This window comes from Schistocerca cancellata, chromosome 1 (assembly GCF_023864275.1).
Source record: "Schistocerca cancellata isolate TAMUIC-IGC-003103 chromosome 1, iqSchCanc2.1, whole genome shotgun sequence".
Lineage (NCBI taxonomy): Eukaryota > Metazoa > Arthropoda > Insecta > Orthoptera > Acrididae > Schistocerca > Schistocerca cancellata.
In genome coordinates this window covers 1039604893-1039629138 of record NC_064626.1, presented here as the reverse complement: position 1 = coordinate 1039629138, position 24246 = coordinate 1039604893, and the positions used below count along the sequence as shown (strand labels likewise).

Here is a 24246-nt window from a genome sequence, read left to right as displayed (position 1 = left end):
TTTTGTACCACGACAATACGTCTATTCACACTTTGTGCTTGTTGGTGAATTTTTGTCTAATGCAGTACTGTAATGATGCTCCAGCCTCCATATTTGTACCCATTGTCTCATGTGACTTTTCGTACTCAATAATAAAAAAACATAAATGAGATTAAAAACGCGAGGGTGAGACGACTAAAAGCCATTGCAAACACTGAGTTCCAGTATTTTTCTGAAATTGAGAAAAGCGCTGACACAGATGTTTGACGTCTAATGAGGCGTGAAAAACAAATCCCCGTTCAGTTTCTGGGGTTTCGTGCCTCGGCCTGTAAAAACGGAATCCTTTAAGGTCACTTTGCTGTTCGTCCGTACGTCTTTCTCTCTGTCCGTTTGTTAAGAACCGTTTTGCTCAGGAACGGGTAGGCTTATCAGGTTCAAATTTATGCCACATATTAAGGTTTATAGTCCTTGGCGGTGTAAAAATTTTAAGCTTATAAGTCAGTTTAAACAAAAGATACGGCCGTTTACGTCACATATTTTAATACTCGGAAAAACTCAGTGATCAAAACCTACATGGTACTTGTCGTTGACCTATAATAATTAAATTTCCCCAGAAGCAAGGTTTCACAGTACAAATAAAGGAAAAAATCACGAAATTGTTAATGTGTAATTATATCACACGAAAATATTTTTTAACCTTTTCTATCCATATGCATGTGTGTCCATCTGCTAAGGCACCTTTCCCTCTGTAACAGGTTGGCATATCAAGATCAAATTCTTGTCACATACTTAAGTCTATGATCCCTTGTCGGTGCAAAAATGTTAAGCTTCTAAGTCAGTGAGATCAAAAGATCGGCAATTTATGTCATATATTTTGAAATTCGCAAACCCACTCATTGAAACCTAAGTTTCATAGTACAGGTAAAGAAATAACATCCTAAATGATTAATTACACGAACAAATATTTGTCATTTTAATGCATCTATCTTTCTGTCTGTATGTACGTATGTATGTCCTGTTAAAACCTCTTTTTCTCGTGAACAAGTTGGCCTATCGAATTCAAATATATATATGAAAAGATTCGGTCGTTTATGTCACATAGTTTGATACTTGCAAATTCACTCATCAAAACCTATACGCTACTTCCCTTTGACGTAGAATCTTGAAATTTAATAAGAAGCATGTACTAGTAAAGTAAAATAAAAACTGCAAATTGTTAAACTGTAATGATGTCACATAAAAAATATCTTTTTGTTATTAGAAGATATATTTTGAAACGATCTCGTAATTTTCGGGACCAATATCCTGCCAGTATTTATATCGAACACAGGCAGAAGTCGTTAAGATTCTCGATTCCAAGGGTGGATGGACTGTACGTACATATAACTAATTAAGTTTACACAGAACGCTAAATGCGTGAGTCCTAGAAATCTGCTGAAACGTAGATGACGCTGCACTATACGACGCCATGCGCATGTGGATGTACGCATTTATAACAAACGTTTCCATTCAGATATCGGTCCATTCAGGCGCTCTGTACAACAGCCTTGCAGTTACGGCAGGAGGTGCTCACCTGGAGGGCAGGGTGCAGCCCCTCGGGCGTGCGGTCTGGCGCCGAGACGCCAGCTGCAGCGGCGGCGGCGGCAGCGGCGGTCGCAGCTGACGGCTTGGGGACGACGGGCGGGCTGTACTGCGGCGGGGGCGGTTGCGGGGGCGGCGGCTGCGGGGGCGGGTGCCGGTGGTAGCCCGACACCTGCGCGTTCCACCACTGCTCGAACTTGCGGCGGCAGTCTTCGTTCAGGTCGGGGTGCGGCGCGCCAGTGGGGCTCGAACCACGGCACATGTAGGACAGCACCATCTACCAAAACAAACACACCGCTTGTTACTGGACAGTACACACAGTGCGTCGAAGTTCCGATAGGATTGCTTGTGTGAAATGCTATCTCGTGGCGAGTTGTATCATTAGGATCCTCGATGCTTCAATAATAGCCATGTAGAAGGTCGAAGTCTAGCTTCACTGAAGCAGGCGTCCTGACCACAAAAGAGATAGTACGTACCTCACACTTGTCGGAAAATTGCGGTAGAGCAGCGAGGCACCATCAGGTGGTTTTGACTCTTCTATTAAGGAAACTTACGTTTCTAGCATTTGTAGACTTAGAGAAAGCTTTTGACAATGTTGACTGGAATACTCTCTTTCAAATTCTAAAGGTGGTAGGGGTAAAATACAGGGAGCGAAAGGCTATTAACAATTTGTACAGAAACCAGATGGCAGTTATAAGAGTCGAGGGGCAGGAATTGGAAGCATTGGTTGGGAAGGGAGTGAGAAAGTATTGTAGCCTCTCCCCGATATTATTCAATCTGTATATTGAGCAAGCAGTAAAGGAAACAAAAGAAAAATTCGGAGTAGGTATTAAAATCCATGGAGAACAAATAAAAACTTCGACGTTCGCCGATGACATTGTAATTCTATCAGAGACAGCAAAGGACTTGGAAGAGCAGTTGAACGGAATGGACAGTGTCTTGAAAGAAGGATATAAGATGAACATCAACAAAAGCAAAACGAGGATAATGGAATGTAGTAGAATTAAGTCTGGTGACGCTGAGGGATTTAGATTAGGAAATGAGACACTTAAAGTAGTAAAGGAGTTTTGCTATTTGGGGAGCAATATAACTGATGATGGGCGAAGTAGAGAGGATATAAAATGTAGACTGGCAATGGCAAGGAAAGCGTTTCTGAAGAACAGAAATTTGTTAACATCGAGTATAGATTTAAGAGTCAGGAAGTCGTTTCTGAAAGTATTTGTATGGAGTGTAGCCATGTATGGAAGTGAAATATGGACGATAAATAGTTCGGACAAGAAGAGAATAGAAGCTATCGAAATGTGGTGCTACAGAAGAATGCTCTAGATTAGATGGGTAGATCACATAACTCATGATGAAGTATTGAATAGAATTGGGGAGAAGAGGAGTTTGTGGCACAACTTGACTAGGAGAAGGGATCGGTTGGTGGGACATGTCTGAGGCATCACGGGATCACAAATTTAGCATTGGAGGGCAGCATGAAGGGTAAAAACCGTAGAGGGAGACCAAGAGATGAATACACTAAGCAGATTAAAAAGGATGTAGTTTGCATTAAGTACTGGGAGATGAAGAAGCTTGCACAGGATAGGGTAGCATGGAGAGCTGCATCAAACCAGTCTCAGGACTGAAGACCACAACAAGAACAACAACAACAACAACAACAACAACAACAACAACATCGTCTGTGAGCGAGAATTCATCTAATTCGACACGAATATCGAGAGGCAGGTTCCTGGTCGCTTCCCCACGACAATGACCCAGTCCACAAAGTGAAGATTGTGTGCGGGTTTTTGGCCAGCAAATGGACCACATTCCCGAGTCATCCGCCTTATTCACCGGATTTGGCCCCAGACGACTCCTTGTTCCCAAAATTGAAGTTGGCAATGAAAGGGCATAATTATGATGCAATTCAGAACATCAAAGAACACTGCACTCCAGAAGTAAGTGCAATTCCAAGAAAAACGACTACAGTATCTGTATGAAAACACTTTAAAATGATTTTAGCTGTGTACTTATTCAGGAGGAAGACTATTTTGAATAAATGCTGTGATTTTGTGAAAATAAACATGGATTTTATTTCTCATACTCGCAGTCCTAACGGAACTGGGACACGCTGTGTAGATACAAAGACAAAGAATGACAAGAAATTTCGACAGTTACATTTACTGGTAACAGGTATGTTCACTTCTGCCAAATGTGAAAGAGCTATAATGAGTCGTATGCCACTTGCCCACTTGATATCTGGCCATGGACCCTACCACCGATATTTATATACACCATCTGACTAAAAATATCCGGACACCCGCATGTAAAGCGGAATTGACGAGAACTGGACCCAACAGTATAAAAGAAGGATGCGGGGAGGATAGTATTGTCAGTAGCAGCAAAACAGTAACAGCAGAACGGGTGTTAGGATAGCTGACTTCCAACGTGAACTTTCATAAGACATCACCTGAGTAACAGATCCATCATGGACATTTCAGTACTTCTAAAGTGGCTCGAATCGACTGCTGTTGATGTGAATATAAAGTGTACACGCGAAAGAAGCAGCGTAACTAAACCGAGACCATGTAGACTGCATGTTCTGACGGCCCAACACTGCAGATGGTGGCTGTACAAAATTGCATAAAATCAGTGGAACAAATTGCTGGTGAATGCCAAAGTGCTACCAGCAGTTCAGTTGACACAATGACTGTGAGTGGGAAGGTGAAAAAAAAGGGGTATAATGGTGCAGCAGCTCCTCACAAGCTGCACAGAAGTGAAGTCAACCGCAAGCACTAACTTATGATCAAAGGAACAATACTGTAATTGGGATCCGTTTCATTTCAGGTAATTGAAGCACACCAGAGCAGTAATTAAGATTATAAGATTAATCAGGAGTGTAAGAGGTGAAACAAAGCTAAGATGAAGGTGATGGGGAATAGTAGGAACGAATTGCTGCCAAAATTTTTGGGAAAATGTTTAAAGCTACTGAGGGACGTAGAACGAGACAGGTTGTACTTTACTTTACAGTCTGTTCAAAAAATGGTCCAAATGGCTCTGAGCACCTTGGGACTTAACTTTTAAGGTCATCAGTCTGCTAGAACTTAGAACTACTTAAACCTAACCAACCTAAGGACATCACACACATCCATGCCCGAGGCAGGATTCGAACCTGCGACCGTAGCGGTCACGCGGTTCCAGACTGTAGCGCCTAGAACCGCACGGCCGACCCGGCCGGCTTTTCAGTCAGTCTTTTAAATAAATAGGAATATAATCGTATTTTTTGTGCTCTGATAGAATTTTTTCGCTAGTTCTCTACTTGTCAGAACTACTTATCGCCCATGTTTTACTTCGACACAAGTCTAGACTCCAGAAAAATACCTTCACAAAAGACTTGCTAATATTTAAATCTGTATTCGGTGTTAACAAATTTCTCTTCTTCAGAAAAAATTTTCTTGCCATTCCCAGTTCACATTTTATACCCTCTCTATTTCGCCATCATTAGTTATTTTGCTGGTCAACATCGCTTTATTTAATTCGAGTGCATTCCATTACCCTTGTTTTGCTTTTGCTGATGTTCTTCTTATATCTTCCTTTCAAGACAATGTCCATTCCGTTCAAACGCTCTTTCAAGTCCTTTGCTGTATCTGACAGAATTATAATGTCATCGGCAAACCTCAAAGTTCTTATTTTCTGAACTTCCTACTCCAAATTGGATTCTTTAATGCCTTCTCAACCTGCAAATTGAATAACACTGAGGACAAGCTAGAACCCTGTCTCAGTCCCATCTCAACCATTCGTCCCTTTAATGCCCCTCGACTCGTGTAACTGCCGACTGGTTTCTGTACAAAATGTAAATAAGTTTTCGCTTCCCATATTCTAACCCTGATAACTTCAGAATTTCAAACAGCGCTTTTCAGTCAACACTGTCAAAATCTTTCTCTAAGTCTACAAATGCTATAAACGTAGACTTGCCGTTCCTTAACTTCTCTTCTAAGAAAATCCGTAGGGTCAGTATCACATCGCGTGTTCCTACATTTCTACCATTTTTCCATTCTTTTGTAAATAATTCTTGTTAGTATTTTGCAGCCTTAACTTATTATTCTGATAGTACACAGAGATGCGCTAAAGCGCTTCATATGAATTTAAAATTAATTGAGAAGACACAGTGTATGAACATAAATACCACTGATCCAGTCTGGACAATGGGGACCAAGTATGGCGACATCGAAAGAGTTCAGACGTTCAAGTACCTAGTAGAGAATTTGACTCCAAACAACGATGAAAAGGTTGCAATTGAAGAACGGGCAAGAAAAATGCAAATAGCATTCATATTGTGTCAGAACAAATGCAAATCTAAATCACTCTCATACCAAGCTAAATTCCAACAGTACATCACAGTCGTCAAACCTGAATGTTTATTTGCATCTGAGACAATAGCCAGGAGGGGGCTTTCAGACTTGGAAAAGAAAGAACGTAAATTCCATAGAGAGATTCTTGGGCCCAGAAAAATATCTAAAGAATTTACGTTCCGCCTAAGATCAAATCAAGAACTTTATCAACGATCTGAAAATAGCACCATCACAATGAAGAAAAGAAGACTGTCTCGCCTAAGATCAAATCAAGAACTTTATCAACGATCTGAAAATAGCACCATCACAATGAAGAAAAGAAGACTGTCTTTCTATGGACATATTAAAAGAATGGAATCAGAGAGGCTCGCCAACAAGATTCTTCTCTTCCAGGAGAACAGGAAGCCACAAGTTCCGTGGGTGAAAGAAGTGCACTGGGATCTAGAAAAATGCGGGATCACAGCAGAAGAAATTGTGAACAGGCAGATCTTTAGGAAAAAGGTTGCGGAGGCGAAGGATTTCTTCGAGGAGAAAACGAGGAAGAACAGAGTATTCTCGGCAGAAGAAGGTGCACGAGTGAGCCAACGGATGAAGGAGTATAGGCAAAAGAGGAAGGAAGAGATCTTTAGAAAGTGAGGGAAGTTGTGTAAACGTAGTCCATAGATGGCTGTAACGAAAATAAATAAATAAATAATCTTTCGCGTTACTATAGAACCACTTGAAAATAACCGCTCTACATCTGCATATCTACATCTAGAGAAAGATGTACGGTACGGTGCATGGTCGAGGGTACCCTGTACCATTACTAGTTATGTCCTTCCGTGTTCCACTCGCAAATAGAGGGACGGAAAAACGACAATCTATATGCCTTCGAACGAACGCCAATTTGTTGTATATTAACTTCGTGGTCCTTACGTTCAACGTATGTTGGCACCAGTATAATCGTTCGGCAGTCAACTTCAAATGCCGGTTCTCTAAATTTTCAGAATAGTGTTTCTCGAAAAGAACGTCGCCTTCCCTCCAAAGGTTCCCACTTGAGTTCCCGAAGCATCTCCGTAACACTTACGTATTGTTCGAACCTACCTGTAACAAATCTAGCAGCACACCGCTGGACTGATTCGATTTCTTCCTTTAATCCGACCTGGTACAGATCCCAAACACTCGAGCAGTAGTCAAGAATAGGTCGCACCAACATCCTATATGCGGTCTCCTTTACAGGTGAACTACTTTCTTAGAATTTTCCCAATAAACCTAAGTCGACCATTCGCCTTCCCTACCACAATTCTCAGATGTTCGTATCATTTCATATCGCTTTGCTACATATGCCGAGATATTTAAACGACTTGACTGTGCCAAGCAGGGTACTGGTAATACAGTGTCCTAAAATTACAAGTCTGATCTTCCTACTCATCCGCATTAACTTAAATTTTTCCTCATTTAGGGATAGTTGCCATTCATCACACCAACTGGAAATTTTGTCTAAGTCGTCTTGTGTCTTCCTATAGTCGCTCAGGTTCGACATATTACCGTACACCACAGCATCATCAGCAAACAACTGCGGATTGGTGCCCACCGATAGCCCAAATCGGTAGTGGAATACTTGTATTGTAGCCCCAGAAAAATGCTGTCTTTACCTCTTCCAAAGAGTCAGCTCATTCGCATAGTCGATACAGGCGCCAAGCAACATCCGTTAGTCGTTCTTCTGTCGTGAGGCTGTTTCGCAAATACTGCAGAACAGTTTGGGAACCGAAGCGTATTACAACTCTCTGACCTTACTATGCTGCAAATTATGTATAATGAACACACTGAATTCTTTTAAACATACAGTTCTAAAAAATTACAGTTTAATCAAGGTAAAATCCATACTAAGCTCGCCCTTAGCGTACCTTTAGATCCCCCATAAAAGCGCTGATTTGAAAATAAGAATTGGTGAGTTCTTTCTAAGGGGAAACGAACTATCAATCCTGAATGAAATTTCATTACATGCTTTCAGCAAGATTTCGTGAACACACTACATTATTTGTCGAGTGTTGTTTACTTGAACGCTCTGTTCTGTAGGTATATCTTGGGGTACCCATTCATCATAAGAGTTACCCGGTGAAATGTTTGCTGTTTGCCAGAACTATCACGTGATATCCAGGGCTAAGCAGAAAGAGTCTGTGCGATGAGAAGTGACGCAGAAATCCCACCCACACCAGCTGCCAAGAAATGTTTGCATCTGGCTGCACCAAATTTTCCACGACGTAATTCGTTTCGGGTCGAGATAAGAAGCGGCGCGGATGTTGGCTCAGCGAGCGAGTCGCTGCATATTTCCGTCCGGCGCACCTAAGCCAATCAAAGGGCACCTACTTCTCAGCGTAGCAGCCGGGGCGCAGAGGCGCATAGCAAATCATTCCATAAATCCTGGCCCGGGCAGACAATAAGGTGGCGCAGTATTTTATGGGGAATCAAGGCGTCGGATTTGCCCGCGAGTAATCCTGGACAACCTTAGGTGCTGCGCGCTTGAATTATGATTGTATTTACCAGCGCCTGTGTTGACGGGTCCGAGCATTACGAAACGCATCAGCCTGGATTAAGATTTCACGGAGAATTAAGTTCTGAGATACGAGCTCGAGGTAACGCGCTGCTCTGAGGGGAATTAGCTGTTGTATACGGCGCGAGCAGGTCGTTCGCTGGTGACCGGAGAACCACTAAGATGCTCACCGATGCCACACCTCCTATGTACCTGTGGCGAAATATGCCACTACAACTACTCTCATTTTCTTACGAACAGGCAGTGCATGACGTTAGGTGATAGGTAAAACAAATATATGTCATGAGCCTCTGAACTTGCTGGAAGCCTTTCTACTTCGCTGTCAGTACGACGTCTTCAGTTCATTCCAACAACAGCAATATTTAGGTATAGGCGATGGGACGAAAGCCATGGGAGGCGTGGCATGCACTCAACAATTTGTTGGAAGCCCTTGCAAAAAATTGTGATCCATGCTGCCTCTGTAGTCGTCCATAACTGCAAAAGTGTTGCCGGTGCTAGATTGTGTCCCATAAATATTTGATGGGTAGCTGAATCATTCGCTCGAATTGTGACGAATGGTCTTCAAACCAGTAGCGAATAATTGCGGCCCGGCAACAAGACGCATTATCATCCACGAAAATTCCATCGTCGTTTGGGGGACATGAAGTCCATGAGCAGCTGTATATGAAGTCAAAGATCGCTTCGGTCTGACCAGAAGACCCTGTCAGTTCCATGTAAACACAGTCCACACCATTATGGAGCCACCAGTAGCTTGCCTTGTTGACAACTTGGGTCCATGCTTATGTGGTCCGCGCCACACTCGATCCCTCCCATCAGCTCTTACCAACTGAGATCTGGATTCAGATTGCCAGGCCCAGGGTAGATCTAGCGTCCAACCGATGTAGTCAAGAGACCAGGAGAGGCGCTGCAGGCGATGTCGTGCTGTTAGCAAAGGCAGTCGCGTTTGTCGTCTGCTGCAATAGCCCATTAACCCCAAATTTCGCCCCACTGTCCTAACAGATACGTTCATCGTACGTCCCACATTCATTTCTATGGTTGTTTCACGCAGGGTTCTGTTAGCAATACCACTCTACCGTGGATCTCCGAATATTAAATTTCCTAACGATTTCCAAAACGGAATGTCCAATGCGTTTGGCTCCAACTACCATACCGCGTTCAATGTCTTAACTCCGATCGTGGTGCCATAATCACGTTAGAAACCTTTTCGCATGAATCACCTGAGTACAAATGACAGCTTCGTCAATACCCTGTGCATGCGGTACTACCGCCATTTGTATAAGTGCGTATCGCTATATCACTTTTGTTACCTCAGTGTATATGTATAAAACAGCCTATGTTATTGTAGGCTCCTTGACCGTTTTCAGTCACGTCTGATTTGCCGGATTCAAAATGATCAGGATATTTGCTGGAACGGCTGAACGAAGAAAAGATACTACTTAGATATTCAACACAGTGTGGTCATAAAGTCTCCATGCGTTTCTATGAAATAATGAATGCATTTACGTAATATATAATTATAATCAGTTTCTGTGTCAACGTGGACTACTGTTTTTATTTCACGATAATCAAGAAGAATGCTTACAATTGCACAACGCGTTGATGTTGTTCATGCGCCTATCTGGAGATACAAAAAGGGTTCACTTGGAAATTTCATAAGCAGCACAAACAAATGCAAACGTCTTGTTACTTGTCCGTAATTTCCGGTGAACTAGGGTGAATGTTACTGATGAACTCCGGGAGATGTCCTGTACCATAACAGAATGTTCAGTGAATCGGAAAATCGTTCGGAAGAAGCCCGAATGCATCAACTCGGCGTTTAAGCAATGAACTATGCACAAACTACACCACTAACATTACACAGCTCGCCAATCTGCGTGGCAGAATTTGGTAGAAACTGTGAACAAGGAACATTTCATGGGGCACATTTCGTTTATGGATGAGGCCATATTTCACACCTGTGGAAAGTTAGCGAACACAAGTGATGTATACTAGGTAACGAATCATATCACACTACAATTGCCTGGTAAAGGAACACACCAAAAGCGAATTGAGGCTGAGATTCGAAAAAGACAACAGAGACTACAGTTTAGGGACCTTAGTTTTGCGAAGGCACTGTTGACACGGTTGTATTCGAACAGGATGGAATGCCCCCTCATTTTGCTCTCAGAATAGGGAAGTATGCGAATCGATGATTCACCAATAGATGACTAAGAAGAGGTTCAAGTCATTTGACACCCTTGACGGTACCGAAGTTGAAACATGTCCAAAATAAACGTGAGGGATCTTCAGGATCTAAGAGTTTGAATCCGGGATACAGCGTTGGCTGGTTCACAAGATATGCTTCAGAATGTATTTAGGTCTGCTCTTACCCGATAGGAGCAATGCTGCTAAATGGACGGAGGCCATGTCGAAGTCCAATGAAAATGTATACGTAGATTGGCAATAGGCAGACATGCGTATTTTGTAAGTGTATCCATTACTTCGTAAAAATGGATCGAGACTATGGCCATCCTGTATAATAAAACAGAATTAAAGTAAAAATAAAGAAAACAATAGCAGAGACCTAAAGAAGTGATCTGATTAAAAAGGGTCTAGAAGAGCGATGTAGTCTTCCTCCTCCATTGTTCAATCTGTGCATGGAAGACGCAATCACGGAAATAAGAGAAAGGTAGAGGAGTGGGATTCAAATTCAGGGTGAATGAAAATCTATGATAACATTCGCTAATGACATTGCTATCCTCAGTAAAAGACAAGAGGAAGAATTACAGAATGCGGTGAATGGTATGAGTAGTCTGATAAGCATAGAATGTGTATTGAGAGTAAATAATAAGAGTAAAATAATGACAAAAGTAATGAGGAATAGCATAAATGATATCAGCGATAAACTTATCAAAATTGAGGATCCCGTAGTAGACGCAGTTAACGATTTCTGCTGCCTTGAAACAAAATAACGGACGATGAACAAAGCAAGGAGGATAAATGAAGTATACAATCATCAAAAACTGGCTTTTCAAGTAATCTAAATCAGAAATTTCTCAGACCGCACAGAAACGAGGGGGTCCTCCCCAGAACGAATCTATGAATAAGACTATAAGTGGAACGCTACGTCAAAAAAATCAGGAGACTGACTTTTTTTAGAAAGAAAAGAGAAGCATCTACTCGTTGGAGCACTTTCCCACGCAGTTGTATTCAGTGTTTATTTTGGGCAGATTTTAATGAAGGTGAGGCTTTACCTATCGTCTTTCAGAAGACACATAAATTGTTTGAATGCACATTTATTCTTCATAGGCCTCTACTCAATAAATAGTGAAGGTATTTTCAGGACGATGCTGGTCAGTTGCCATCCTGTCCCATTCACGTAGAATGTAAGGGGAAGTGCACGTGTCCCAGTACGTTTGGTTTTCTTACGGTACTTTACCGAAATATTCAATGACTCGCTGTAATTAGTTGCTACATCTTTGGAAACAGGAGAGAGAGAGAGAGAGAGAGAGAGAGAAAGAGAGAGAGAGAGAGAGAGAGAGAGAGGGAGGGAGGGAGAGAGAGAGAGATAGAGGGAGGGAGGGAGAGAGAGAGAGAGACATAGTGACACGACCGCCAGGAAGCTAGTATATAATATCATTTATCAACGACTAATTTCGGAAAAACTACCATCTTCTGTTAGAATGAGGCATGGTCGTCGTATCTTCTTGTTCTCCTTCTTCCCGCATCCTCATGGGGTCGGCATGATATTTTTAGAATTTGGCACTGTTAATGTTATAGGGTGGCCGATGCCCTTCCGACGCTAGCAAACCAATATCATTCCATTACGTCGAGCAGAAGATGATGGTAGGTCTATCGAAGCGAAACGTGAATTTCTTTTTTTCCACATACTTAGGCACTGCACAGAATAGTAAACACGTCTGTGAAATTGTTCAATCTCGTTTAGCAGACAGGTTTATTAAGTGACCCAAATGATCAAGCAGAACTTAAAAAATCACCTCTACTACTTTCTCGACTCATCCGGGTCTTTTTAAGCGTAAAGTATAAAAGTATCCGGTTATTTATATCTCATTCCTTTACACACGTATTGTTGTCATGACATTGCGCCAAACACCAACAGAAATGTCTTGACGTATATGTTATAGTCAACTCAAACCGATTATTTCCCTCTTGTGAAACGTGCAGTTGAGTATAAGGTTGACGTATTGCCTCAACGAGGCACATTAATTATTCCCATCCACCTGACCCCTATGATGCGCTACAGTTCAGGCTACTTAAAGAGTCTCCAGTATATGGAATGTTCGCATGACTGCTCCGAATATAGGAGCTACACACTCTGTCCATTGTTGTTTCCAAACTTACCCCTGATCCGAATTCTCGTTACATTTCATTCTGCTCAGATGATTCCTCGGATACTTAGCAGGTTTTAGGATTTGTGTGTAATAACGTGTTTTCAGACTCTTTATATTTTCACTTCTCAAATGTGGAAAAGGGGAGTTCAGCTACGTGGCCAAGAAGATCTGATTAATGAAAGGAGGCATTGCTGTACTTAAGTAGATTTGGAGAGACCAGAAATGAGACTTAAAACTGCATTTTCTTCGAAAATATTGGCAGCACTTCGCCGCTACCGCTCACCGTGTTTCATCAGAACAACGCCTGCGATAAGGCACTTATCATATTAGACTGGAAAAAACGTCCTGTCACAATTACATTTTGTTCCATTATGCCAAGACGTTAAATTATTTAAACTGGAGATTGGTTGGAACATTACGGAGCTTCACCAAGCATTGTCCTACTGGAGGTAGCATGACCTTGTCTTCCTCCGACCTTTGAATTGTTATCTTGTCGGTTACAGGCGGACTTGGACCCCGAATTACCGTGCAGTTTTGCTTTTCTGTCGTATGCAGAGTATTTCCAAAGGTAAAAGAAGCAATAAGCTACAGGAAAAAATTCCTAGAACTATCCCAGGGCTGTATTCCGAAGATTTGCAGTTGTGATATACGCAGATAGCCACCTCGTTACACAAAAGGTTAGGGCAATATATACTTTACTGACTTGCCAGAGGGAACTCATACCACTTTGCTGCCTTTCAGCTAAGGAACTGTTATATGCATATCTGAACAACTATTATTTTTGAGTACTTACTGTAACTATTTTCACCAAAATTTGTAGAACTGCTTCGAAGTTCATTAGTTAGTTCATTACAGAATCGGTAGCAACGCCCGTCAGCATTACTAACGGATAGTTATGCCAAACATTTACACTAAATGAAGATTTTTAATTTCATGGTAGATGGTTAAATAATGCTTTAATGTATACATCTTAATGAATACGGGTCGCAGTAGGGTAATTGTGATTGGTTGCAGTATTCACCAACAATCATTTATGGCCGCGGAGTTCACGAGATTGAGCACGACTAAAATAACAGGGTAATTTTGGTTCGTCTAATGCGAATTTAGCAGATAATAATTGTGATTCATGTTACAACCGATAATGGAGTGAATGCCAGTAATGAGCTGTGGGCAACACGAGGATACAACGAGCTAGTCGGTGTAGTTTGCTGTAACTTCAAGTAAGAGTTACAATTAAAAGAGGATGACCTCCTTTAATTCATATCCAACAATTCACTTGACCATGCAGACTGTTAGTGACGAATATCTATATCCAGGTTCCACAAACCTCTCACATCATTACACGTCGTGAGACACCGCGGAAAGATTTGGAATGTAACTGGGATGTTGTCACGTAGTGCGGTGATCATGAAACTCACGCTGTCATCTTTCATCCCCCGGCCGAGCAAATTTCTTTCATCTGCAGCATTGAAGCCGACGCCTCCTCTCTAGCAACCACTGTTACGCAATTGAAGGTAGTTTTTAACCCACACATGAAATGAGGAGCTACTTAGATGCAGTTATTAAAATGCACTTGTACACATTACATGACAGTCCGAACCCAGTATGGAGAAATTAGTCATAAAGGTGAAGCTCTCCACACAAGAAATTAGCTATTCATATTCCGTTCTTTGGCTCCATATCAGTTGCGCTTTTTATTACATTACATTCCTCTGACTCTGACCAGATGAAGAAAAGCTGGCAAGCTAATTTGTCGCGAGAAACGCTTCACATCAATTCTGTTTGCACGACAGTTGGTTTATGTGTTGATGTATATTCGTAGTACCGCGGAAAGTATATGTAATAATTGCTGATCGTGATTTCAAAAACAAATAGTAATGTTTTCTCACTGATAAATTTCAATATTGGCTACCAAAAACTGAAGAGTGAAGGTGAACAACCTAAAATTGCGCTATCGTACGTGAAAACGAACATAAACTGCCATAGAGCACGGAAGAATGGAATCCATTCGAATAGTTATAATTTCAGCAAGTGTTTGTTAATAGAAGGTCCTCGTCAGATACAGTAATCCAATTTAGTGATTACGGAATCCTAAGTCCCTCAGTTGTAAACTTTTCTAGTGTATTCTATATTTGTTGGTGCTCGTTTAAAACTGTTAAGGAATACTGTCGGCAATGTGCAGCGAACTCCCGAGACAGCCTGTAGGTCAGCTAGGATTTCCGTTGCAAAACTGACACGATGTAAAACTTAGCCCTGCAAGGCTTCACCGACTGACGGAACGGATGAGGTTTCTCTGCGCTAGTGCGATTATCTGGCCACGTGCACCGGATATTGCCGTAGACGGACCACTTAGGACCACCAGTCAGCATAAGCAATTTAGGAGAAGCTCATTCATTTCATGGAAAAAGTATGTTCCTAAAATCCCATTTACATAAAGGTTACTCATTACAGACGTAATAGGAAAAGGATGCAGAAAAAAATTGGACGTAATGTGAAATAATCCGTTTCTTGAGGTGGTCGCTACGGGTGCGTCCACTGAAGTAAGCTATCTGAAAAATACATCGGTTTAAAAAATCTAACGAAAATTCGATCAACGCCTTCCTAAGAGACAGTTTCCACTCATTGCAAACTGACTATGCAAGCGTAGCCTATATGTGGGTTACATTCAGAGAAATAGTATCGACGACAGTTGAAAGATATATACCAAATAAATTAATAAGAGACGGTACTGATCCCCCATGGTGCACAAAACATGTCAGAACACGAGGCAACGATAGAAACATGCCAAATTTAAAAGAATGCAAGATCCGCAAGACTGGCGAAGCTTTGCAGACGCTTGAAATCTAGTGCGAACTTCAATGGGATTTGCTTTCAACAGCTTCCAACGAAACTATGTCTCGAAATCTGGCAGAAAACCCAGAGAGATTCTGGTCGTATGTAAAGTACACCTGTGGCAAGAGGCAATCCATACCTTCACTGTGCGATAACAATGGTGATGTTACTCAGGACAGTGACACTAAAGTTGAGTGGCTAAATACAGTTTTCCGAAATTCCTTCAGAAGAGAAGATGAAGTAAATATACCAGAATTCGACTCAAGAACAACTGCCAACATTAGTAAGTTAGAAGTAGATATCATTGGTGTAGCGAAGCAACTTAAGTCACTTAAGAAAGACAACGCATCCGGCCCAGATTTCATGCCAACCAGTTTCTTTTCGGAGTATGCCGATACCGTAGCTGCGTACTTAGTAATCATATACAATCGTTCGCTAGTAGAAACATCCGTACCCAAAGAGTGCGTAGTTGCACAAGTCTCACCAATACCCAAGAAAGGAAATAGGCGTAATCCGCTGAATTACAGACCCATTTCATTAACGGCGATTTGCAGAAGAGATTGAGTTGATTTGAGGAAGGAGACCAAACTGCGACGTCATCGGTCTCATCGGATTAGGGAAGGATGGAGAAAGAAGTCGTCCGTTCCCTTTCAAAGGAACCATCCCGGCGTTTGCCTGAAGCGATTTAGGGAAATTACGGAAAACCTAAATCCGGATGGCCGGACGAGGGATTGAACCGCCGTCCTCCCGAATTAGAGTCCAGTGTGCTAACCACTGCTCCACCCCGCTCGGTGATTTGCAGTAGGGTTTTGAAATATATGCTGTGTTCGAACGTTATGAACCACTTGGAAGTAAACGATTTATTGACGAATAGCCAACACGGATTCAGAAAACTTTGTTCTTGTGAAACACAACTAGCTCTTTATTCTCAAGAAGTAATAAGTGCTATCGACAGGAGACGTCAAATTGATTCCATATTTTTAGATATACAGAAGGCTTTCGATACCGTTCCTCACAGGCGACTTCTAATTAAATTGCGCGCCTATGGAGTACCGTCCAGTTATGTGACTGGATTTGATTTTCTGACAAAATGTCACAGTTCGTAATGACTGAAGGAAAGTCATCTAGCAAAACAGAAGTAATATCTGACGTTCACCAAGGAAGTGTTATAGGCCATCTGCTGTTCCTGGTCTGTATAAACGTTTTAGGAGACAATCTGAGCAGCCGTATTATGTTGTTTATAGTTGATGCAGTCATTCACTATCATATAAAGTCATCAGATGATCAAACTGAATAGCAAAATGATTTAGACAAGATATCTGTATGGTGCAAAAAGTATCAGTTAATTCGGAATCTCGAAAAGTTTGCAATCATCCACACGAATACTAAGAAGAATCCGCTATATTTCAGTTACACGATAAATCACACAAATCTAACGACTGTAAACTCATCTAAATATTTGGGAATTGCAATTACACGTAACTTGAAGTGAAACGATCACATAAATAGTAATGTGGGGAAAGCAGACCAAAGACCACGATTTATTGACTGAATACCTGAGAAAATGTAACAGGTCTACTAAAGAGACTGCTTCCATTACGCTTGTCCGCCCTCTTATAGAGTATTTCTGCGCGGTATGGGATCCGCGTCAGATAGGATTGACGGAGGCTATCGAAAACGTTCAAAGAGGAGCAGCTCGCTTTGTACTACCGTGAAATAGGAGAGAGAGTGCCACGGTTACGATACACGAATTGGGATGGCAGTCGTAAAAACAAAGCCATTTTTCGTTGTGACAGGACCTTCTTACGAAATTTCAATCACCAGATTTCTCCTCAAGGTGTGAAAATATTTTTTTGGCGCCCACCTACTTAGGGAGAAATAATCATCATAATAAAATAAGAGAAATCAGAGTTCACACAGGAATATTTAAGTGTTCATTCATATAAAGTGCTCTTCAAGAGTGGAACCGTAGAAAAGTGGTCCAATGAACCCTCTGCCAGGCACTTAATTGTGAATTGCAGAGTAATCATGTAGATGCTGATTTAGATCTCCAGGTAAGACACGGCACGATTGATTTCACTCAACGTAATGACGCCGCCTTGAGCGAGAAAAATTATTGGCGGGTTCTGGGTAACTTCTCACACTCCTGCACTTCTGTAAAAATTTACTAGTGAGTGTCGCCAACCTCGCTTCGATATGCAAGAAAAGTTGAAGTTGTTACACACCACTTTGCGCTTTGTCGGCCGCCATTCATTGCCACTGAGGGTACTCCACAGATCTGAACAGTGAACTGGAAGCCAATTGGACGGCAGATAGAACGTCATGAGCTTCCTCCTCTCAGACGTCTACTAATACGCTACACAACCAAATTTACGAAGGGAAACTTCTCTAAGCAATAGTTAATAGCAAGAGAACCAAACCCTTCTTATTATATGTAACGCTTTGCTTTCCCAAGTACTAAATAGTTTGCTCGTTCCTATCGACGAAGCTTTCTCCAGCTGGTTATTAAGATTCTCCACTTGCGCTGTTCTGACGCCGAAAACGAACTTAGCCACCTTACACACCGCGAAATGGGCCATGATCATCGGACAGGGATCTGGAAAATGCTCCGTCAAATTTTGTGGCCTGTATGCTAAAGACTGCACTACCTCTTACTGTTTGATAACAGACATATGGATGTCTAAGAGTTGTCTTATTCAACCCTGAAATCGACAACATATTGTACAAATAAACTGCCAAAATAAAGGTATCTGAATGGAACACATCAAAGTTATTATTAGTGCTACCCTTCTAAAGCTTATTCCTAATACAGATGAGTGCTAATTAGATATAACATTCTCATAAATGTAACTGAATAACAAGGTGCACCAAGCACAGGAACAACCATCACTGAAATGGGAAAGGTGCTCGTATACTTGGTGAAATACCCCGAACCAATAAAAAACAAAATGCACTGAAAGATCTAGCTAATGGTACAACCTCTGAGAAGGATATTAAACGAAAAGTAAAAGGAGTTGTAGTAAAAAGTACAAGCTCTTAAAGAAAGAAAATGACGTGCCCACGATACATGTCGGATGTAACTGACAAATTGTTAAATAAGGTAGCAAGAGGGATCAGGTCCCTAGTTTGCGAATGTAAACATACATTTTACTGAGCTGTAATATATACTGTAACATGTTTGCACTGTTCTGCATTGTATTCTAATTAAAAGATGCCTGTATATACCGTGTATCATACAACGATATTAAAAACGTTACTACCTCGGACGGCGACGTGTAACCATGCAAAGAACGTTCCCATGACGTCACTATCATATTTGAATCCGAATGTAGAAGTGCTCGACAGATGGACGTTGAAATAAAACGGGGAGAGGGTGGATTCCGGTTCGATGTTACCCACGCGTGCTTATTACGACTGTGGCAGCAACAACTGTGCGACTGCGTTCTGAATACTTTCACACGCTCCCAGCTAATATGCAGCAACGAGATCGATTTACGGGATCATGGCAGTCTCGCCACCATTCCTTGAATACTCTTGTGGTAGCAGAGAGATATAGTGTGGGTGAACAGACAGTACACTATACTAAGAACTTCCGCTGATTGCTTGCCACTATCAAAGCTGTCCTGTGAGCATTTTTTTGTGAAACACTTTGTTACTTCGATTCAGATACAAACAATTAATATCCACCGACTTTTGCTCAGGTGAAAGTGTGAACAGCGGCAAATCGTGCGTATCACGTAGGTGACCAACACCCTACAACTGGCTCAGCTTCAGATGTTATACCAAATATTAGTTGTAGGTAATTTAATATCATAAGCGAGTAATGTATTTGATACTCATCCCCTTATCGAAACTTAATTACGAAAAAGAATAACAGAACAACTTTGTTATTACTAAGTTCCGGAATTACGGGAGCTTAAGAAACTATCACAGAAATACTGGCTCTAGGCTACCGCTTGAAAATGCAATTCTCGCAGTCAAGTGAATTTTTATTTCTATGTTTACATCATCAGTAACAGTTTGGGAGGAAAATCCACAGTCAAAATTCTACCGAAAATCAATTACACGTTTTCCAAGTGTTTGCTTATGTTATTTATTTTTGTACAATGCAATGAACTATATAACCTTCGACAGATTTATCAGCCTGGGAAAATAATTAATCACGTTTCTCAAGTCGATCTGAAATTAAATTTGGATACTACAGGCGGACGCAGTCCGTTCATTGACACCGGCAGCTACCTATAACTGAAGACTAATTTATCTCATCATCTGAACATTTCCTGTAATTCGATTAGCGGTTAGGAATGAGAAACATTGAAAAATATTTTAATATGCTTGCAATATGTCTAACAAACACGTAACTTTTTTGTGTTTTGTCGGAATTCCGGCGAATGAGATCACATTGCTTATCCAGCCTCGAGAGTAATTCTTTTGTATTTCGCTGATGCGAAGAAAAAACAATTCAAAATGCAAACATAAGTTGTAGAAACTTTTTTAGGCTTGGCGGCCCCTAAATTTCCGCACACGCGGCATGTGCTTAGTTAACCCACATATAGTAGAAACGGCCGAAGTTATTCCAGTGCTACCAGTTATTAGCGCCTGACTTAATCCGTCGAGGAGTCAGTGCAGAGTTCAATCTTCAAACGTGCCACTTCCACTCACGAGCATGTCAGCATTACGGCAGCCAGCAGACGGCAAGCATCGTCGTGAACTGGGGTCTCGTCTACAGTGGCTGCATCCGAAATTAATGCCCACGTAATCAGACAATTATTACTGCCACCTCTTGTGCTTCACAACACCATGCAGTCTTCACGAAGTTGGCCTGTTGCGCCGTCCTCATGTGGAACGAGCAAGATCATATGGAGAAGAACATGGCCAATGAGATGCAAAATCGCTGAGTACGTCACAAGCAAAATATAGGAGACGCCATATTGGGTTACATCGTTTGCAGTTCAGGCCCATATTTGGTAGTTCTTGTATTATTACTGAAATGAGCTATGATTATATGTTGCTTCAAAACACCGGTCCATTGAGGATCTCCCGAAAACGTACCTATTTGTTGTAACAAAGTGGTGGGAAGCGACAAAATGGCAGTTAAAAGCTTTCGTATTTGATGCTTTTTGCTTTTTAACTTACTTGTTACGAATGTATGACGTTTCAAGGCATCAGCAGATTGAAAACTTACTAAACACTTGTCGTTTTTGGCACGGTCTGTTATAATTAAATGTCATTTAACGACAAACCAGTGATTAAAGCTTGCAGGGCGTCGTAAGATCAGAGACAAACTGCAACAGACAACTGATAATTGGATAGAGGAGCGAAGAGAGTTATGAAAGTCTGCCCTCTGCATATATAACATTTTTTTGTTTGTTTTCATGTTTTCTAGAACGTTCGAGGACTTTCTTATTAATTTCATGGAAGTATGTTTTGTAACATACGAAGTTATGGGTTTGTAAGACCGCTCTCCTTTCATGAGCGAGTACATTCTGTTTAGTGAATGAGCCAAGAAACAGGGACGAATAAACTGCAGTAGCTATTGCTGTCTACGTCACTGCCCGATTCGGTCGTAATCCAGTATTTATTTATTTATTCAGCGAAAATTCTTTCCAGATTGTAGAGTACATCACAACTTTGAAACTTTTTCATAAGAATTTGGGAAATTAGTTACAAGCTCTACACAGCATCTGAGCGACTTTTATGAGAATTAAGTGAACAGAGGTATATGAAAAAATAAAGCCTCACACTGTGCCTGACAAAAACCGAAGATCGTAAAGTTGGCGATAATGCCACAGGGGATCTGGAGGTTGGAGACAGTGAGACCAAGTAAGTCTTTAAAGTATTCGAGGGTTACGGTATCATAAAAGGGAAAAAGTAGGGCGAGGTGAGAGGGCTTTACGACACATGAACTCACTCCTTTGCAATAGAAAAGTAATAAAAATGGCCAAGCAGGTGAAGAAACGTTCAGATGCTGAAAACATCGCTACGTACGGAGCAGAAACATGGGGAGTGAACAAACGTCAGAGAGACAACTTGCTTGCACTAGAGATGGAATTTTGGAGTCGAAGTTGTGGCATCTCCAAGGTAGACTGTGTACCTGCTATGGGTGTCGATAAATCAATAATAGACACCACAGAGACGAAACGTATAAAATGGTATGGATATCTTAGAAAGGATGAACGACAGCCGAAGGACAAAGAACGTGTGGCAGCGGACTCCAGCGGAAAGAAGAAACCGTGAACAATCTACGATTAGCTGGAGTCGAAAGGTTCGAGTTGAGACGGATGCCAGAGGACTATAAGGAGTAGCCTGGCAGGATCGGATGAAGTGGAATGCGAGAAACGAGAAGCGGCGCCAAATGTAGAATACGCGGAGTATGTTAATGATTATTATTATTATTATTATTATTATTACGATAGTCAGTTTATAGGATACGTATACAGTTCTAGTTTCAATGGATGCCCACATGATGGCTATTTACAAATTTCTAAATGACACACTGACCTAAGTTTAATATTACTGAACAAATTTTTCAGTCTCCCAAGTACACCTAAATTTAAAAATTAGTTTTTTATAGGCTATGGGACAGATTTTGTCCATAACAAACGATTTTAGCTTAGATTTGAAACTTGCTCTACCACTAGTAGATATTTTGTCACTGAGCGAATGATCAAAAATTTTTGCTGGCACACACTCCTTTCTGAACAACTGACAGCTTTAGTAATGATTAATAAATTTCTTTTGGTGTTTGAGGTACAGACATTGCTAATTTTCTCACATTATGATAGATCATTTATAACGAATTTCACCTACAAATATATTGTGAAGGTGCAGTTAAAATGTCCAAATTCTTGAACCAGCAACAGGATGGCAGCGGTTGAACAAACATTATTATTACTGTCCGCTTTTGTGCAACCAATAGTTCCTGTATAAGTGATGAATTACCCCAGAAAAGTATTTCCTAACACATTACAAAGAGGAAATATCCAAAGTATCTTAGGAAGCTGAATCATTCGTTCGCAAGACATGCATTTATACGAATAGGAAAAGTAGCTAAACCTTTTTGTTTGTGGAACTTAGTAATGTGTTTCTTCCAGTTGAATTTTCCATCAAAAGTTTCCCCCAAAATTCTACATTTTTTAATGAGTCCTGCTCATAAATTATAACAATTGTTAGTTTGACTATTTGTTGTACAGAACTGAAATTAATGTATATTTCAAAATTAAGGCTGAGCCCATTTTCAGAGAACCACTAAATACAGTAATTCTTTGAAAGTCGTCGTTAACATTTTCCTCTGTTGTCTTCTCTGTAATGGAATTTGTTATAACACTAGTATCATCTGCGGAAAGTAGCAATTATGCTTGGTGAATGTTAAGTGGAAGGTCATTCACATTAATGTAGGATTAATCTTCTTGCCCCCCTCCTGCCAATCTCGTTCTGGCCTCGCCATCTCTTCTTCGTCTTTCCCTCACTACTCCTTCCAATAAGATTGTATTCCATTGCTTGAGGGGTTCTCCGACGTGATATATGCAATACGTGAGCTTTCCAGTCCTACTTTCAGTGGATTGCTTTTTCTGTTAATGTCTGCACCCCTAGTTCTCTCCGTATTTTTTCATTTCTTATTTCGTCTAATCAAGTTCAACCTTTAACTGATCTAAGGAATTTGTATTACAAGGAGACCGTACCTACGCGTCATCACCGAGTTCCTCTAAATTTAAGGTGTATGCAGGAGCTGGCTAGAAATAAGTGGCAGAAATGGGAGCTTCAGATGGCCGAGCGTTCAGAAAAAATACCATTTTTGCGGTGGAACGGGTGGTGCATGAGTCGTTCATCTTAGTGCACCTTGTGGCCCCCCACAATCTGCCCTCTTTGAAACTCTGTTAGGTCTCTCACTGCACATCTATCTGGGCCTCTGAATGCAAATAAGAAGTGTGCACTACCCGTAAACAACCTGCACTGATGCCTAGTCCGTACTGAACAAGCTCAGTCCAGGGTAACATGTGTCTTACCTGCGTTGGTGACCGTCAACCACAACCATCCCATTAGTACCACTGTTCACATTATTTTGGCTATCCCCTTTACTTCATGATCACCAATCTCCATGTTAAGTTTCTCGCTGTTTTCCATTTCTGCCACGCCTCATTACTTTCCCCTTTCTTCAAATTACTCTTTAGTCCATATTTTGTACTCATTAGACATTTCATTCCACTCTACATATTCTGTAGTTCTTCTTCACTTTCAGCGAGGATAACAGTAATATCAGTGAATCTTAACACTGGTATCCTTTCACCTCGAATTTTAATCCCACCCTTAAACCTTTCTCTTGTTTCCATTATTACGTATTCGATGTATAAATAGGACTATGCAGTCAAGAATATTATATCAGTACGTACATCAATTACAGACTAATAATTATAACTGTTACAAGGTGTATAATTTTGGTTTGGTTAATACCTACAAGTACGGGTGGCACAAGCACTCCATCGATCTTCAATAAAATTCTTCAGGGTATCAGACCGCATCGTCAGAATTTAAAATGCGCCAACGTTTCGGCCAGCGTTGCAGCTAGCCTTCATCAGGGCCTTACGCAGTTTAACGTAAGGCCCTGATGAAGGCTAGCTGCAACGCTGGCCGAAACGTTGGCGCATTTTAAATTATG

At 41.2% G+C, this 24246-nt stretch overlaps 1 protein-coding gene across 1 annotated transcript in view; it reads right to left on the bottom strand.

Moving 5' to 3' along the window:
• The window catches only part of LOC126124646 (zinc finger homeobox protein 4), a gene marked incomplete at its 5' end in the record, with an annotated part of 330802 nt that overhangs the window by 21732 nt on the left and 284824 nt on the right, over positions 1-24246 (bottom strand). Inside the window, 2 exons of the mRNA XM_049915109.1 lie at positions 1553-1651; positions 1685-1837. Coding sequence (XP_049771066.1) covers positions 1553-1651; positions 1685-1837 — 252 coding nt within the window. The remainder of the gene's footprint in view (positions 1-1552; positions 1652-1684; positions 1838-24246) is intronic.